Here is a 17,896-nt window from a genome sequence, read left to right on the forward strand (position 1 = left end):
CACATTTTACACATTTTGTTATGTTACAGCATTATTCAAAAATGAATTAAATGTTTTCCCCCTCTTCAATCTACACACAACATAATGACAAAGCAAGAAGATTTTTAGAATTTTTAGCGAATTCAAAAAATGAAATAGCACATTTATATCACATTTACAAATGTACCTTTACTCAGTACTTTGTTGAAGCACCTTTGGCAGCGACTACAGCCTTAAGTCTTCTTGGGTATGATGCTACAAGCTTGGCACACCTGTATTTGGGGAGCTTCTTCCATTCTTCTCTGCAGATCCTCTCAAACACTGTCAGTTTTCAGATCTCTCCAGAGATCAGGTTCAAGTCCGGGCTCTGGCTGGGCCTCTCAAGACTTGTCCCAAAGCCACTCCTGTGTTGTCTTGACTGTGTGTGCTTAGGGTCGTTGTCATGTTGGAAAGTGAACCTCCGCCCTAGTCTGAGGTCCTGAGCGCTCTGGAGCAGGTGTTCATCAAGGATCTCTGTTAATCTTTCACTCGATCCTAACTAGTCTCCCAGTTCCTGCCTCTGAAAAACGTCCCCACAGCATGATGTTGCCACCACAATGCTTCACCATAGGGAGGGTGCCATTTTTCCTCCAGGCGTGACAATTGGCATTCAGGCCAAAGAGTTCAATCTTGGCTTCATCAGAGTAGAGAACCTTGTTTCTCATTGTCTGAGAGTCCTTTAGGTGCCTTTAGGCAAACTCCAAGAGGGCTGCCATGTGCATTTTACTGAGGAGTGGCTTCCGTCTGGCCACTCTACCATAAAGGTCTCATTGGTGGAGTGCTGCCGAGATGGTTGTCCTTCTTGAAGGTTCTCCCAGAGGAACTCTGGAGCTCTGTCAGAGTGACCATCGGGTTCTTGGTCACCTCCCTGACCAAAGACCTTCTCCCCCTATTGCTCAGTTTGGCTGGGCGGCCAGCTTTAGGAAGAGTTATGTTCTTAGGGACCTTCAATGCTGCAGATCTGTGCCTCGGCACAATCCCTTCTCGGAGCTCTACGGACAATTCTTCGACCTCAAGGTTTTTGCTCTGACATGCACTGTCAACTGTGGGACCTTATATAGACAGGTGCGTGCCTTTCCAACTCATGTCCAATCAATTGAATTTACCACAGGTGGACTCCAGTCAATTTGTAGAAACCGCTCAAGGATGATCAATTTGCACCTGAGCTCAATTTCGATCTCAATTTAAAAAAGGGTTTTATTTTTTTTGTGATTAATGCATTTGCAAAAATGTCTACAAATCAGTATTCACTTTGTCATTCTGGGGTATTGTGTGTAGATTGATAAGATAATTCTAAAATAAATACATTTTCGATTAAGGCTGTAACGTAGTAAAATGTGAAGGGTCTGAATACATTCCCAATTGCACTGTATGTGGACACCCTTTCAGCCACACCCGTTGCTGACAGGTGTATAAAATCAAGCACAATTCCATGCAATCTCCATAGACAAACATTGACAGTAGAATGGCCTCACTGAAGAGCTCAGTGACTTTCAATGTGGCACGGTCATAGGATGCATCCTTTCCAGCAAGACAGTTCGTCAAATGTCTGTCATGCTAACGTTTCCCTGGGCAACTGTAAGTGCTGTTATTATGAAGTGGAAACGTCTAAGAGCAACAACGGCTCAGCCGCGAAGTGGTAGACCACACAAGCTCACAGAACAGGACCAAGTGCTGAAGCATGTAGCGCATAAAACTCGTCTGTCCTCGGTTGCAAGACTCACTTCTGAATTCCAAACTGCCTCTGGAAGCAACATCAGCACATTAACTGTTCATCGGGAGCTTGTTGAAATGGGCTTCCATGGCCGAGCAGCCGCACACAAGTCTAAGATCATCATGCGCAATGCCAAGCGTTGGCTGGAGTGGTTTAAATCTCGCTGCCATCGGACCTGTTCTCTGGAGTGATTAATCACACTTCACCATCTGGCAGTCCAATAGACAAATCTGAGTTTGGCGTATGCCAGGAGACGCTACCTGTCCCAATGCAATAGTGCCAACTGTTTGGTGGAGGACAAATAATGATTTTAATATATTTGAACCTGGATTGGTTTACTCTGGCCTCTGATCTTTTGAAGAATATTTCTCTTGACATTCACCTGACTCAACTAATCTCCAAACCTACACAGGTGAATGTAAGAAACTCCTTGCTATAAAATTCCTTGCTGATTGACCTTATTTTTTACAAATAGCCCCCACAAGTAATTATTAAGTGTAGTCTTTGCTAATGACGCCAGGTTGGCTGACAACAAAAATGATGCGCGCACATCGATGTTGCCAGAAGGAATGCGTTGTTATGATTCTGAACAGTCAGCTAGCTGGACAAGAAGCTGCCATGTGGGGAATCATAGGTTGCTCATTTCAGTTTGTTGTATGTAGTTATTGATACCATGTCTTGTTTTCAGGTGTTTTGACTGATGACATGTCTGTGCTAATATGGCTAAAATTCACTAACTAGCTAACCAACAACTCTAAAGATGTATTTGAGAAACAACAAATGCTATTGTGAAAATGTTATTATTGTTTTCAATGAACATTTGGAGACAAAATATAGTTTACATGCTGTTTACAAGTCGAACAGTCTATTTTGCTCCATAGTTGCGCACCGGCCAGTTTTGTTGCTAAACAACAAACGCGGTCTATCGCATGTATTAGAGATACAAAACAGAAACAAAATTGATCCTCGTATAATTATGAAGATACATTTTCAAATTTTCCCCAGCCTTTTTTCATGATAAATATTGTTCTCATCTTTCCTCTATAAGCTGCATGCCTGACCCTGAATTATCTCTAGAACTCTTCTCATCTATTTTTATATATCTGGCAGCCAAACACGAGCTCTTTAAATGCCTTAGAGGTAAAATAGAACAAATCCATGGTTCGCTATAGAACTTTCAGATCTCATTATGATTAGAAATCAGGCCTGGACCAAAGTTAGAAAAACTGCCTTGATAGCTGATTGGCAGCATTTCAGGCAATTGAAAAATACAGTAGATATTCCTCAATTAAGAAAGCTAAATCAATCTACATTCTACGTTTTATCACAGACTCTGCTGGGATCCGTCAACATTTTGTAAAACAGTTAATGCACGGAAGTGTGGAAATTCCTCTCCTGACCTGCCTAAGCAAGTCAGACTCTGGCATCATTACTGAGAAGAATGAGATAAGTGATGGTTTTAATCAGTATTGGCAGGCTTTTTATTTGAAAGCAATGGTGGTTTAATTGACTCTGGGAGAGGGAAGAGCAGTCGACTGATGACTGCTCTTCCCTCTCCCAGCCTCCTATTTCGGGTGCTATCCCCAGGGATTAGAAGGCAGCCCATGTGCTCCCTCTCCAGAAAGGTGGTGACCCCTCCGACCAAAATAATGATCAAAATTGTATTGCCTAGCACAAATTGTAGAATCATTAATCAACAGTCAACTTAGATCCTTCCTAGCTATGAAATGTATCCTAAATGTTCACCTGTCTGGTTTCAGGCCGGGTCATAGCAGCATCTCTGCTGTAACTTTGATGTTAAATTATGTGGTAAGGGGTATGGATAGGATGAACTACTGTGCTGCTGCTATTGACTTATCGAAGGCGTTCGATACCGTTGACCACTCATTATTGATTCCTGATTCTGCAATCAGCATCAGGTGTAATTGATTTGGAAATTACTTGACAGACAGGACACAATGTGTTTTTTATGATGGTGTTGATTCAGATTTCCTTGATACTACGAATGGTGTTCCACAGGGATCGAGTTTAGGTCCTGTACGTTTTACTGTCTAACAATGTTGCTCTATCTGCAAAACATTGAAAATGGTGCCGATAGGTAGGGCAGCCGTGCTTCTAGCCCCTAGGCAATAATTTGGTTTACAAGCATTTCGCTACACCCCTAATAACATCTGCTAAATACGTGTATGTGACCAATACAATTGGATTTGATTTGACATGAGAACATATATCTTTATGCTTTTGCCCCCACGGTTGACCAGGCTCTTTCGAAGTTTCAATCTGCCTTCATTGCTTTGCAGAAAGCCTTTGTTGAACTGAAATGGGAACTTAACGCAGGTAAAAGAAGGTACAGTATATGTTACTCTCCAAAATCACATAAAAATGTAACTAATGATTTATGCATATGTGCATTGGATGGTGTCCTCATTGACCGTGTCCCTGCTTATAAATATCTGGGTATCTGAATTGACAAAAAAGTAATTTTTCAAAAAGCATGTTGATGAGTTTAAGAAATTAAGAATTCAAATGGGCTTATTTTATAAGATCAGGTCATGCCTTTCATTAAATAGCAGAAGACAAATCATTGAGTTGACATTCATACCGGTCATACCGGTTATAGACTATGGCTTTATTGTATATATCTCTCAAACTCAACTCTGGACCTCGAAGCCTGTTCCACTGCATTTTTTCATTGTTCCCAAATAATAAGAACTGATTTATACCTTGGACACCAGGTGTGTGTAGTTAATTATCAGGTAGAACAGAAAACCAGCAGAGTAAGAGAGTAAGAGTTGAATACCCCTGGTATATACAGTAAGAATGGTGCTGCCTATATATTGAAGCCATTGGATGCAATTTAACATAGTTTATCATGACCTCACACTCAACAATGAACTGAGCCACTTAAAGAAATTCTCTCATGACTCTGCTATAGAGGGCTTACAGTTGATGTACAACACCTTGACGTACGACACCTTCTTAGCATAGACAATTGAGCACATAAACGTCCATTATAAAACTGAACAAACAGGTATAAGTAATGTTCATTTGAGAATAAAACACAGACACATTAGAAAGATTCCCTTCCCCTCTTTATTGCAGGATTGTGAGCTGTGATTAATCAACAATCCTGAATAGTAGTTTTAAGTGAAACAATTTAAACAAGTTTAAACACTTCAAAGAATCAAGTGTACACATACGCTAACTTACATGTAAAGGTTAGACATCTTAGTAACAAGTAGGCTATTATTAGTAAAGCATAATCTCAGGTTAACAAAAACAAGTAAATGCCATATTCCAACCTCGCTCCACAGATCCCTGATCTACTGGGTGAGCAGACTTCTGTTCCGGCCCAGCAATAGCACACTTGATTATCAACCAATTATGCTTAATAATTTGAATCAGGTGTGTTAGTGCTGAGCTGGAACAGAAGCCTGCACACCAATCAGGGTTGGCCTGCTCCAGTTGTAATAGGTTTATACATTGTGACTTTTTTTGCTCATTTGCTAACATAGGTACGTACACATATAATGCATGGATTTACAAGGATTTACCCTTATTCTCGAGACATTCATTGGGAGCTTTTCATCTGCAGACAGGGTTTCACGGCTCTCTGTATCTGAGGACAGAACATCACAAAGAAACAGGCTACCTTATACTCAAATTAGACAGCACTGATTATGTTGTTGCTATATCTCTCTGTCCTCATAGTTTTTCTCGCTAGGAACAGGAGTATCTTTTCATAATGTCCTCCACAAAGGTACCTGCCCTATCCAGAGTAGCCTACTCTCTGTTCTCTGACAGCTGGAACTGCTAGCTAATCCTTTCACCCTCTTCCACGGCTGTTAGCTAGCTAGCTACCTGGCTGCAAAATGTATTTCAAGTTTGTGTTTTTAATTTACAATGATAAATGCATCAGGATAGCTAACGAGCTAATGTGAAGTTAGCTAGCTGGGGAAATTGAATTCACATGGATAGCTATAGGTATGTAAAGTTACATTATGTTAGCCGCTCATTTGAGTTATCCTGCACATACAGTTCCTGTAGCTATCATTTTCAAAATATATTTACTTACTTGAATAGGTTCTCCCACTGCCTCCGTTTTCTGGGTCCTTAGAGAAACAAAATAATTGTCAATCTTCCAGAAGTTTCCAGTGATAGCAAAACGCAGCCAGCCATGTGGGTGATTGGATGACTTCCACCAGACTGATTGGTAATCCAACAGGGCACCAGGTAGGTATGGTTGCTAGGTGGTTTGTGATGCAACTGCAAGCCCTCTATAGTAAGCTGTGTTGTGAAAGGAGACAATGCTTATCACAAGGATACAACTGAGTCCTTTGTGTAATGGTGTGAGGCCAATTACTTGGACCTGAATGTACTGAAGACCAAGGAGCGAGTGGTAGGTTTAAGAAAAAAATAAATACGTTTTTAATCACATTTCTATTAATGGTGATGAGAATGACTCTTGTGTGTAATAGTAGACAACAAACTTAACTGGAAGAATAACTCTCACAGGGTTTACAAAAAATAAAAATCCAGACTACTTTTAAAGGAAGCTTAGATATTTTTATGCATGTTACAAAGGATTTGCATGTTCTATAGCAGTGTCCTGGTGAGTGTAGTGACCTATGCTATTGGAGGACTTAAACAAGCTTGACTAAATATTCTAGAAAGCCAGTGCTACAATTGGCTGCAGCCTGGAATCAATGCAGGACTTGCTCATAAAAGTCTGCAAGGAAAAACACACATAGACAATGACACCCACCCACTCCACAGCACTCTAATGCAACACAGGAGCAGCTTCAGTAGCAGGTTCATACTGCCCAGAAGTTCCACAGAGAGGTTTAGACCGTCATTTTTACCCACAGCCATGAGGCTTTTTAACGAGTGTAATTGATCAACGTTTTTTATTAGGTCTTCCTATTTAACAATGTATAACAATGTATTTTTTGTTGCTTATCATGTTGGTCATTGTTTCGTGTCCTGTTTCTGTAAGTCATTGATGATGTATGCTGTGATAAAACAATTTCTCAAATTGGGATTAATAAAGTAATACTCTACTCTCTACTCTACTCAAAACACACTATGCTTTATTACGGGCGGTAGGTATGGGCAATCACTGCATAGGCTGGCCCTCTCTGAAGTCTCGTAGATTTAGGTTTACATTTGACATTTTAGTCATTTAGAGGACGCTCTTATCCGGAGTGACTTACAGTTCGTGGATTCATCTTAAGATAGCTAGGTGGAAAAACCACATATCACAGTCATAGTAAGTACATTTTACCTCAATTAAGTAGCTTTCAGCAAAGTCAGATTGATGAATTGCACTCTTTTTGTTTATAAAGCCCTCCTGCATAAACTGCTACCTTACCATACTTCATTGTTAACTTATAGACGTTTGAAATACCACACATGGTCTTAGGGGTGGCTAACTCTGGAGATCCCTGGTTTTCTTTTTTTTTGCACCTTGCTTGTGGAATGGTCTCCAAGGCTCTCTAAAGATGGATGAATTGGTGCCTTTAGGGCAATTCAAAAGGCTGATTGAGGACCTTGTTGTTTCTATGATTGTGTATTGCTGTGGATATTGATGTGTATAGTGGAGGGTTATTATATTAATCAGTGTCAATCGGTGCTGTTTAAGATTAGGGAGAACAATTGTTTTTTTATGAGCATGGCCTTATTTCTATTACAGCATATTGTATGACTGTCATTCATATCCCATTCACACAGCTCAATATCGATAGGTTTAGGCTACTAGATGATACTCACATTTTCCCTATACCCATCATGAGGTTGCTACAGCCTAGCCTACAAGTTAAAGTTTAGAACGTAGGTGTACAGATCGAGAGACACATATAAGTAATCAAGCTGACACATTCAATAATGTAATCATTAGTCTAAACAGATCTGTTTTGCAACGAAAATGAGTTTCTATTTGACAAATTCAGGCAGGTCCTTCCCTGTTACGTTTGCTTCTGTTTAAGAAACGTTTTGCAATAGAATCAGCAGAATGAATACACCCCTGGTTAGCCCCACACACAGTTCACTTTCATAGCAGCCACATTCAGCATCATCTCTGGACTCGTTATATAATTTATTATCGCATCTACGCGCTTTCCTGCTCTCACTTTTTTTCCTTCGCTTGAGGACTTTAGTGCACAACACAATAGCTGTCTGTGACCAGGGACAAAAACCTCTCCTAGCCAAACCTTAATACCATATCCGCTAACAGCCTACATCGTTGTCACCATATTAACGTTATAGTCAACAACTAGAACTAATGCATTAGTAAACCCACAATCCATGTGTACAATTACGCAGTACAGTGTACAACAAGCTGTTTAACAGTTACACTGGCAGGCTTGTCTTGACTTGGCAGAGTTGGATAGCCTTAGCCAGCTAGCTAACATGAATAGCATTCTTCTCTGTTTTGAGTCAGGTTGTTGAGTAACGTTAGCCTAAATTTGCTGCATTAGCTAAGTAAGTGAAAGTTAAACTAAGAAGAAGCAAAACATTTAATGAAGATTAAACTAGCTCTCTCTCTCTCGCTTCTCCTTAATTTTTGAAGATATGTATTTGTTCAAAACTGTTTAACCTATTGCCTTTCTCATTGATTAAACTACTCACAACACCCGATGCACTGCAGTGCTAGCTAGCTGTACCTTATGCTTTCAGTAATATATTAATTCTCTGACATTTGATTGGATGGACAACATGTTAGTTCATACAGCAAGAGCTCTGATAGGTTGGAAAAAGTCCTCCAGAAGTCATCATAATTACTGTGTAAGTTTATTGAGGGGGTGAGAACCATGTACCTCCTAGGTTTTGAATTGTCAATGTACCCAGAGGAGGACAGAAAATAGCTTTGCTACCTTAGAGGGTGTTGTTGAGGCTAATGTATACCATTGCTAAACAGTGTGTTTGAATCCGTTTTTTGGTGACGTGAATATATTTAGTATAGTTTTATTTTAAAAGGATAACTTTTTTTAGGGTTTCACTATTTAAAATTACGTGTGTGTTTGTGTGTGTGAGTGTGTGCATGTGTGTGTGTCCATGTTTGCAGGCGTGTAATTTGGTCTCATACATGTCTTTGTGTGTGTGTGTGTGTGTGTGTGTGTGTGTGTGTGTGTGTGTGTGTGTGTGTGTGTGTGTGTGTGTGTGTGTGTGTGTGTGTGTGTGTGTGTGTGTGTGTGTGTGTGTGTGTGTGTGTGTGTGTGTGTGTGTGTACTAACTGGTGTATGTGTGCAGGGCCTGCTGAAGGTTGCGATTGACAACGCACGGGCCCAAGAGAAGCAGGTGCAGCTGGAGAAGACGGAGCTAAAGATGGAGCTGTTCAGGGAAAGAGAGCTCCGGGAGACCCTGGAGAAACAGCTTGCTATCGAACAGAAGAACAGAGGTACGGACTGAGAGAGGGTGCGTGTGTGTCTGTGTGTGTGTCTGGTTTGACAGTTGTATGCATGCTTCAAAGCTCATTAAAACACTTTAACACAAACATCTAAATAATGAAAACGGTCAAACATACATAAGAAAACTGCCGTGTGTTTCTGTGCAACCGCTTCCAATGAACCACTTAGTATTATCCCCCACCACCGCGAGGATCAGCTAATTATGGATGCATATTCAATTATCAAAATGAATGATTCATCATCATTCTAAACAAAAGTGACAAATAACACTTAAGTTAACACACTTGTGTTATTTAAAGCGCTGCACAAGTTTAATAAAATACTCTATTATTTAATGAGCCAATTACATAAAACTATTTTCTAAGTCCCTCTAGCAGTTTGCTGCTTTGAATTCAATATAGTTTGCTAAGAATTCAGGCAAGTCTAATTTCCAGCACGAGCCAGCCTAAGTGTCCTCAATCTCCCTTTGACATCAATTAATGATTTTGAGTGAACGTCCCATGTTCAAATTTTGACTTGAATGTTACCTCCAACTCAGTTTCAACTCTGTTGTTTGCCACATGTTTCTGCCCTGTAGTTTTGTCAAGTTTCACTTGTCTTTTACCACAATGGCCACTTGCCAAGTCTTTGTAAATATCAATTTATTCCTAATTGACTTGCTTGGATAGGAAAGGTTTAAATAAAAGTCATTTGATACAGTAGTCCTTTTCTTTCTTTTCCTCGCAGCAATAATCCAGAAGCGCTTAAAGAAGGAGAAGAAGGCAAAGAGGAAACTTCAGGAGGCTCTGGAGTACGAGTCCAAGAGGAGGGAGCAGGCTGAGCAGTCCCTCAAACAGCCCTCACCCTCAGAAGGCCTGCGCTCACTCAATGGTTAGTTGTGTTTTTAATTAAATGTTTATGTTACACTCTACTTAAAAATGTATCAATCTTTATTTAAAGTGCATTTAAAATCGCAACACACTTTACAGTGAAACAAAAAAGAATGGAGGAGATAAAATAAACAGACAGCAGCAATAAAGTAAAAATAGTGTCTAGAATAAAACAAACAAAAAAAGTTAATGTAACCTTATGCTTTTTGTATGTATTTCACTGTTTGCAGCAAATACATTTGCTACTTGGGGGGGATCAGCCTTAGCTAAAAACAAAATAGATTGCAGTTTAATGTTGTGGTAACAACTCACATAGTGTTACTGAGTTCTTTACATCCTGGAAGTAAGAGTAAGTTAAATCATGATGCAGCAGGACATCTGACTGTGGAATCATCTAATGTCTTATTGTATCAGTTGTTTTTCACTTATAGCCAATTGAGTTTTTGAATGAAAACTTTTAGTATGGCTGCTCCATTTGAATGATGTTTAACAGCAGTTCTGTTCTATCTCTCTGCTCTCCCAGACTCACTGACCCCAGAGACGGAGAGTGACCGCAGTGCTGGAAGAACAGATGCTGAGAGGACAATACAAGGTACATGAACCTGAGGAGAAGATAAATCTCCCTCTCCCTGTTTCACTCTCTCTCTCTCTCTCTCACTTTCACCCTCTCTCGCCATTATCTCACTTCATCTCTCTATTTATCATTCTTCTTCTTTCTGTCCATCTGTTAGTCTGTCTGTACCCCCCCCCCCCCACAGCACTGGGTCAAGATTGCATTGGTCTTCAACAGACATAATAGTAGTATTTTATTACAGGGAGTGAAGTATGGCACTCACAAATGTCATGACAATTTAGATTTTAACAAGCAGCAAGGTTTTTGTGTAACCCAGAGAAAAATAACAAGTCATAAGTGATGTTAAAGGAGAGATATGGTTTTAGATTGTAAATGACTGCACCTTTTAATACTGGTAATGATACGTGTGTGTGTGTGTGTGTGTGTGTGTGTGTGTGTGTGTGTGTGTGTGTGTGTGTGTGTGTGTGTGTGTGTGTGTGTGTGTGTGTGTGTGTGTGTGTGTGTGTGTGTGTGTGTGTGTGTGTGTGTGTGTGTGTGTCTTTACCTTTGTTTAAGCGGGGAGTCGTGCTGACCCCACGGTCTCTTTCGCAGATGAGCCCTACATGAATACCTAAATAATAATGATAAATACATATCTACATACACAATTTACACAATACATGAAAAGCAAAGACAAAAAATACATATATATACGAGACTTCAAGGAGGGCAAGCCTACTTTCTCATACAAAATGTGTAATGAACCTATCACCCGTAATAAAGCTCAATGTGCTATGATAAACTGTGTCCAATGCCTTCAATACAGTGGCAGCTGCATTCATATAGACCAGTGGTTCCCAAACGTTTTATAGTATCATACCCCTTCAAACATTCAACCTCCAGCTGCGTACCCCCTCTAGCACCAGGGTCAGCGCACTCTCAATTATTGTTTTTTGCCTTCATTGTAAGCCTGCCACACACACACACACTATACGATACATTTATTAAACATAAGAATTAGTGTGAGTTTCTGTCACAACCCGGCTCGTGGGACGTGACAAAGAGCTCCTATAGCTCCAGGGCACAAATAATAATATAATAATAATCAATAATTTTGCTCTTAATTTAGCCATCTTACATATACAACCTTATTTGTTATTGTGAATAACTCACCACAGGTTAATGAGAAGGGTGTGCTTGAAATGATGCATATAACTCTGCAATGTTGGGTTGTATTGGAGAGAGTCTCAGTCTTAAATCATTTTCTACACCCAGTCTGTGACTGTATTTAGTTTTCATGCTAGTGAGGGCCAAGAATCCACTCTCACATAGGTACAGTGGGGCAAAAAAGTATTTAGTCAGCCACCAATTGTGCAAGTTCTCCCACTTAAAAAGATGAGAGAGGCCTGTAACTATGACAGACAAAATGAGAGAAAAAAAATCCAGAAAATCACATTGTAGGATTTTTTTATGAATTTATTTGCAAATTATGGTGGAAAATTATTATTTGGTCAATAACAAAAGTTTATCTCAATAATTTGTTTTATACCCTTTGTTGGCAATGACAGAGGTCAAACGTTTTCTGTAAGTCTTCACAAGGTTTTCACACACTGTTGCTGGTATTTTGGCCCATTCCTCCATGCAGATCTCCTCTAGAGCAGTGATGTTTTGGAGCTGTTGCTGGGCAACATGGACTTTCAACTCCCTCCAAAGAATTTCTATGGGGTTGAGTCTGGAGACTGGCTAGGCCACTCCAGGACCTTGAAATACTTCTTACGAAGCCACCCCTTCATTGCCCGGGCGGTGTGTTTGGGATCATTGTCATGCTGAAAGACCCAGCCACGTTTCATCTTCAATGCCCTTGCTGATGGAAGGAGGTTTTCACTCAAAATCTGACGATACATGGCCCCATTCATTCTTTCCTTTACACGGATCAGTCGTCCTGGTACCTTTGCATAAAAACAGCCCCAAAGCATGATGTTTCCACCCCCATGCTTCACAGTAGGTATGGTGTTCTTTGGATGCAACTCAGCATTCTTTGTCCTCCAAACACGGCGAGGTGAGTTTTTACCAAAAAGTTATATGTTGGTTTCATCTGACCATATGACATTCTCCCAATCTTCTTCTGGATCATCCAAATGCTCTCTAGCAAAGTTCAGACGGGCCTGGACATGTACTGGCTTAAGCAGGGGGACAGGTCTGGCACTGCAGGATTTGAGTCCCTGGCGGCATAGTGTGTTACTGATGGTAGGCTTTGTTACTTTGGTCCCAGCTCTCTGCAGGTCATTCACTAGGTCCCCCCATGTGGTTCTGGGATTTTTGCTCACCGTTCTTGTGATCATTTTGACTCCACTGGGTGAGATCTTGCGTAGAGCCCCAGATCGAGGGAGATTATCAGTGGTCTTGTATGTCTTCCATTTCCTAATAATTGCTCCCACAGTTGATTTCTTCAAACCAAGCTGCTTACTCATTGCAGATTCAGTCTTCCCAGCCTGGTGCAGGTCTACAATTTTGTTTCTGGTGTCCTTTGACAGCTCTTTGGTCTTGGCCATAGTGGAGTTTGGAGTGTGACTGTTTGAGGTTGTGGACAGGTGTCTTTTATACTGATAACAAGTACAAACAGGTGCCATTAATACAGGTAACGAGTGGAGGACAGAGGAGCCTCTTAAAGAAGTTTACAGCTCTGTGAGAGCCAGAAATCTTGCTTGTTTGTAGGTGACCAAATACTTATTTTCCACTATAATTTGCAAATAAATTCATTAAAAATCCTACAATGTGATTTTCTGGAATTTTTTTCTCATTTTGTCTGTCATAGTTGAAGTGTACCTATGATGAAAATTACAGGCCTCATCTTTTTAAGTGGGAGAACTTGCACAATTGGTGGCTGACTAAATAATTTCTTGCCCCACTGTACGTGGTTGAAAAGGGCATCAGTGTCTTAACAGCGTGATTTGCCAAGGCAATATATCCAGAAATCGGGCAGTGGCTTCTGATTAAATGACATTTTCACAGAACTGCTTGTTGCAATTTCGATGAGGCTCTCTTCTTCAGATATCGGTAAGTAGACTGGAGGCAGGGCATGAAAGGGTTAACAAATCCAGTTGTTTGTGTTGTCTGTTTTGGGAAACTTGCGTAATTGCGCACCCAGCTCACTCAGGTGCTTCACTATATCACATTTGATATTGTCCGTAAGCTTGAGTTCATTTGCACACAAAAAAATCATACAAGGATGGAAAGACCTGTGTGTTGTCCTTGTTAATGCAGACAGAAAAGAGCTCCAACTTCTTAATCATAGCCTCAATTTTGTCCCGCACATTGAATATAGTTGTGGAGAGTCCCTGTAATCCTAGTTTGAGATCATTCAGGCGAGAAAAAACATCACCCAGATAGACCAGTCATGTGAAAAACGCATCATCATGCAAGCGATCAGACAAGTACAAATTATGGCAAGTAGAGTAAAGAAAAATTTAAGCTCGTCTCTCAATTTAAAAAAAAAACGGGTCAATACTTTGCCCATTGATAACCAGCATGAATTTTGGTATGTTGTAAAACCGTTACATGGTCACTGCCCATAATCAATGCATAATGCAGAAAATACATAAGAGTTCAGGGGCCTTGCTTTAACAAAGTTAACCATTTTCACTGTCGTGTCCAAAATGTCTTTCAATCTGTCATGCATTCCCTTGGCAGCAAGAGCCTCTCGGTCGATGCTGCAGTGTACCCAAGTGGCTTCGGGAGCAACTGCTTGCACGCTCATTACCACTCCACCATGTCTCCCTGTCATGGCTTTGGAGCCATCAGTACAGATACCAACACATCTTGACCACCAAAGTCCATTTGATGTCACAAAGCTGTCCAGTGCTTTAACAATATCTTCTCATGCTGTCCTGGTTTCCAGAGGTTTGCAGAAGCGGATGTCTTCCTTAATTGACCCCCATAAACGTAACAGACATATACCAGGAGCTGTGCCAGGCCCGCCACGTCTGTTGACTCATCCTGCTGTAACGCATATAATTCACTGGCTTGTATGCGAAGCAGTAATTGTTTTAAAACTTCTTCTGACATGTCACTGATGCATCATGAAGGCATTGCAAAGGTATTGTCCTTAAAGTTTTTTGGCCTTTTCCACCAGCATTGTCCCAGCCAATTCTGCGGCATCAGGAAGAATTAAGTCCTCCACAATAGTATGGGGCTTGCCTGTCCTAGCCACTCGGTAGCTCACCATATAAGATGCTTCTAGCCACTTCTTATTAATGGAACCTTTTGCTTTTATTCATGTCTTACTACTCAAAAGTAGTCTTTATTCTCGCTCTAAAAACCCCTGTGGCTTATTTCTCAAATTGTCATGTTTCATTTCTAAATGTCCACGCAAGAGTGAAGGTTTACCGTGAGAGAGTAGTGGTTAATGTGATTGGATGTTAATTATTTGACTCGGCTACCTGTATTTGACATTGTGTTGTTATTTTGCTGAACACTAGATGGTTGAATGTTTTTTTTAGGCAGTGAAACGAGGCTACTCACCCAAATGTATAGCCCCGTTGGAAAATATAAATGTACTGTTTGAAAATGTGAAGATTTTTTTTACAAAAGAATCTATATACACTACCATTCAAAAAATCAGCACAACAGTTTTCAGCTGTGTTAACATAATTTGCAAAGGGTTTTCTGATGATCAATTAGCCTTTTAAACTTGGATTAGCTAACACAACGTGCATTGGTTGATGATAATGGGCCTCTGTACGACTATGTAGATATTTAGATATATAGAAAAATCTGTCGTTTCCAGCTACAATAGTCATTTACAACATTAACAATGTCGACACTGTATTTCTGATCAATTTTATGTTATTTTAATGGACAAAACAATGTTTTTCTTTTAAAAACAAGGACATTTTTAAGTGAGCCCAAACCTTTGAATGGTAGTGTGTATATATATATATATATATATATATATATATATATATATATATATATATATATATATATATATATATATATATATATATATATATATATATATATATTTTTTTAATGTTTATCAAATTTTTATATGACGTAGCCCCGACGGAATTGCACTTACCCCAGGGGGTACTCGTACCCCAGTCAATTAGCGGAATGACTATTGAAATAATTATTATTACTTATTTTTTACTAATTAACGAAAGACAGGACCTGTTCCTATAGAAGAAGCCTATTTTAATTCTTAATTTCTTAACTAACAGTATTAATTTTAGGAACAGGCTTCTCTTCCTGGATCTGAATGAATGTTACAGTAAACTAGGTTTAAAGTGCAATCAGAGGATATATAATACTACATTGAAACTATCAGCACGCATAAGTCAATTTCAGTGACAGGTAGGTCTGCGTGTCTGTGTACATGCTCCCATGTGGGTACTGTACGTGCATAGTGTATTTGACTTGTTTGTTTACCTCTTAAGATCCACTTTATTTTATGTATAAGTCCTGTAACAATATGTGCATTTGAATGGCTTGTTTGCCTTGTGGGGTTTCATGAAGGAGGGGTGGTGATAACTTCTGAAGACTATCCAACGTCTGGGGCTGCATCCCAAATGGCACTGTATTCCCTATGTAGTGCACTACTTTTGACCATGGCGCGTAGGGCCCTCGTCAAAAGTAGTGCACTACGTAGGGATTTGGGTACCATTTGAGATGCAGCCCCAGTCGGTAGTGAGTCTTCAGAAATGATCACCACCCCCTCCTTCCTCCCCGTGAGGAAGTCTGTTCACCCAAGAACACGAGACCTCTCTCTTCTTCATTAGTATCATAATGTCTTCCTCTAATAATCCCCAAAAGCATCTCCCCCTCCCTTCCTTTCCAACTCCTCCCTATCATCACAGCTTTATCTCTGAGAGAAGTCTCAATTTCCCCTGGAAAATACAAAGATTACACAGTAAAACGCTGTGAAATTTGAAACATATTCATCATAGTTTTGTACCATAAGGAGGGTGGATTCTTTCATAATTAAATGTCATTCAGTCAGTGGAGAGATGTGAAAAGGGTTGCTGTCCAATAAAGGTAAACCATATGTCAACATTTCACAATTTCTTTTAAACTTCTGGACAGAGAACAGTTATAGTCCCCCATTTCATACTAAATTAGTATATCAAGTATCCTTAATTTGAAATTGGAACATTTTTGATTTACATTAAACAGCACTTTATAATTTAATTGTCATACTGTATTAACTGGAGGCTTAACTTTTCTCACTTCCTTTTTATATTGCATTACCATTGTATTTGTATGTGATCAGAAACATAGCTTATTGATTGAAACATAGCAACCATTACCATGGTACATTGTCATAGACACTAAAGATACATATTTTCTCTACTGTTCAGACACAAATTGGACATATAGCAGATGCCTTTCTCACAGTTGAATAATCTATAAATATATGATAACGATAATATAATAATATATCATATGCTATGGTGTAGCTATGAAGTGTGTAATTTCTAGGGCTCATAATGTCAGTGATAATGGCCTTGAAGAATAGAATCAAGAGGAGGTTGAGTTAACACGGAACAATGTGTGCTTTTGTGAAGTTGGATCGCCATTTGTCTGCCACCCATGTCTCCTCTGCTTCCAGCCTAGTATACAGTAATTACTCTCAAAGGCAAAACAATTATGTTGATAAATTACACACGCAAAGAAGACGCGGATAAAACACCCAACCCTATCACACGGATAAAAGCCAAGAGAAATGTATGTTGTGTTTTCATCTCACAACTCAGGCTAGGGTGAGAAAGAGAGACCAAAAATGACAAGAGCATCATTTTAGAGAACTAATTATTTATATTTGTCTTTTGTCACACTTCTCTAATTCTGAGATATTAACACAATCTGTGTTCATTAATTGATTTAGCAGTGTTTTTTAACCAGTTCCATGATGGAGCTCGGGCTTTTGTAGCAGCTAGCAGGCAGCCATGCTACTGGGACTGAAGCTCTCTCCTGGCTCTAACGCCATGGTGACGGAGTGCACGTAAATATCTTCCCCAGTATCTCCTCTCTGGTTCCCGCCTGCTTGCCCTTCGATGTGTTCGGCATGTTTACATGACCCTGCGCCGAGACATAAAGTTATTTGTTGCGAGATTAAACATCCAAACAGTTAAAGTAAAATTCTAATTAAATGAATGAATGTCAGTGAAGCAAAAAATACCGTAATTAATGGATCCCTTAATTGTCTTCATAAAATATTTGCATGGGCATATTTTGCATAATTTACATATATTCATTAATTTTTCAAATGAATTTTATGCTGAGAGAAGCAAAAAAAATATCTGTTTTATTTGGCATCTAATAAAATATTTATCCT

At 39.7% G+C, this 17,896-nt stretch overlaps 1 protein-coding gene across 4 annotated transcripts in view; it reads left to right on the top strand.

Moving 5' to 3' along the window:
• LOC124043724 (dachshund homolog 1-like) overlaps window positions 1-17,896 on the top strand; it is a 284,092-nt gene that overhangs the window by 261,546 nt on the left and 4,650 nt on the right. For all 4 annotated transcript variants that reach the window (XM_046362622.1, XM_046362623.1, XM_046362624.1 and 1 more), the window contains 3 exons: window positions 8,981-9,128; window positions 9,865-10,008; window positions 10,531-10,599. In XM_046362622.1, the coding sequence (XP_046218578.1) occupies window positions 8,981-9,128; window positions 9,865-10,008; window positions 10,531-10,599 (361 nt within the window). The remainder of the gene's footprint in view (window positions 1-8,980; window positions 9,129-9,864; window positions 10,009-10,530; window positions 10,600-17,896) is intronic.

The sequence above is a fragment of the Oncorhynchus gorbuscha genome, linkage group LG09 (genome assembly GCF_021184085.1).
Source record: "Oncorhynchus gorbuscha isolate QuinsamMale2020 ecotype Even-year linkage group LG09, OgorEven_v1.0, whole genome shotgun sequence".
NCBI lineage: Eukaryota > Metazoa > Chordata > Actinopteri > Salmoniformes > Salmonidae > Oncorhynchus > Oncorhynchus gorbuscha.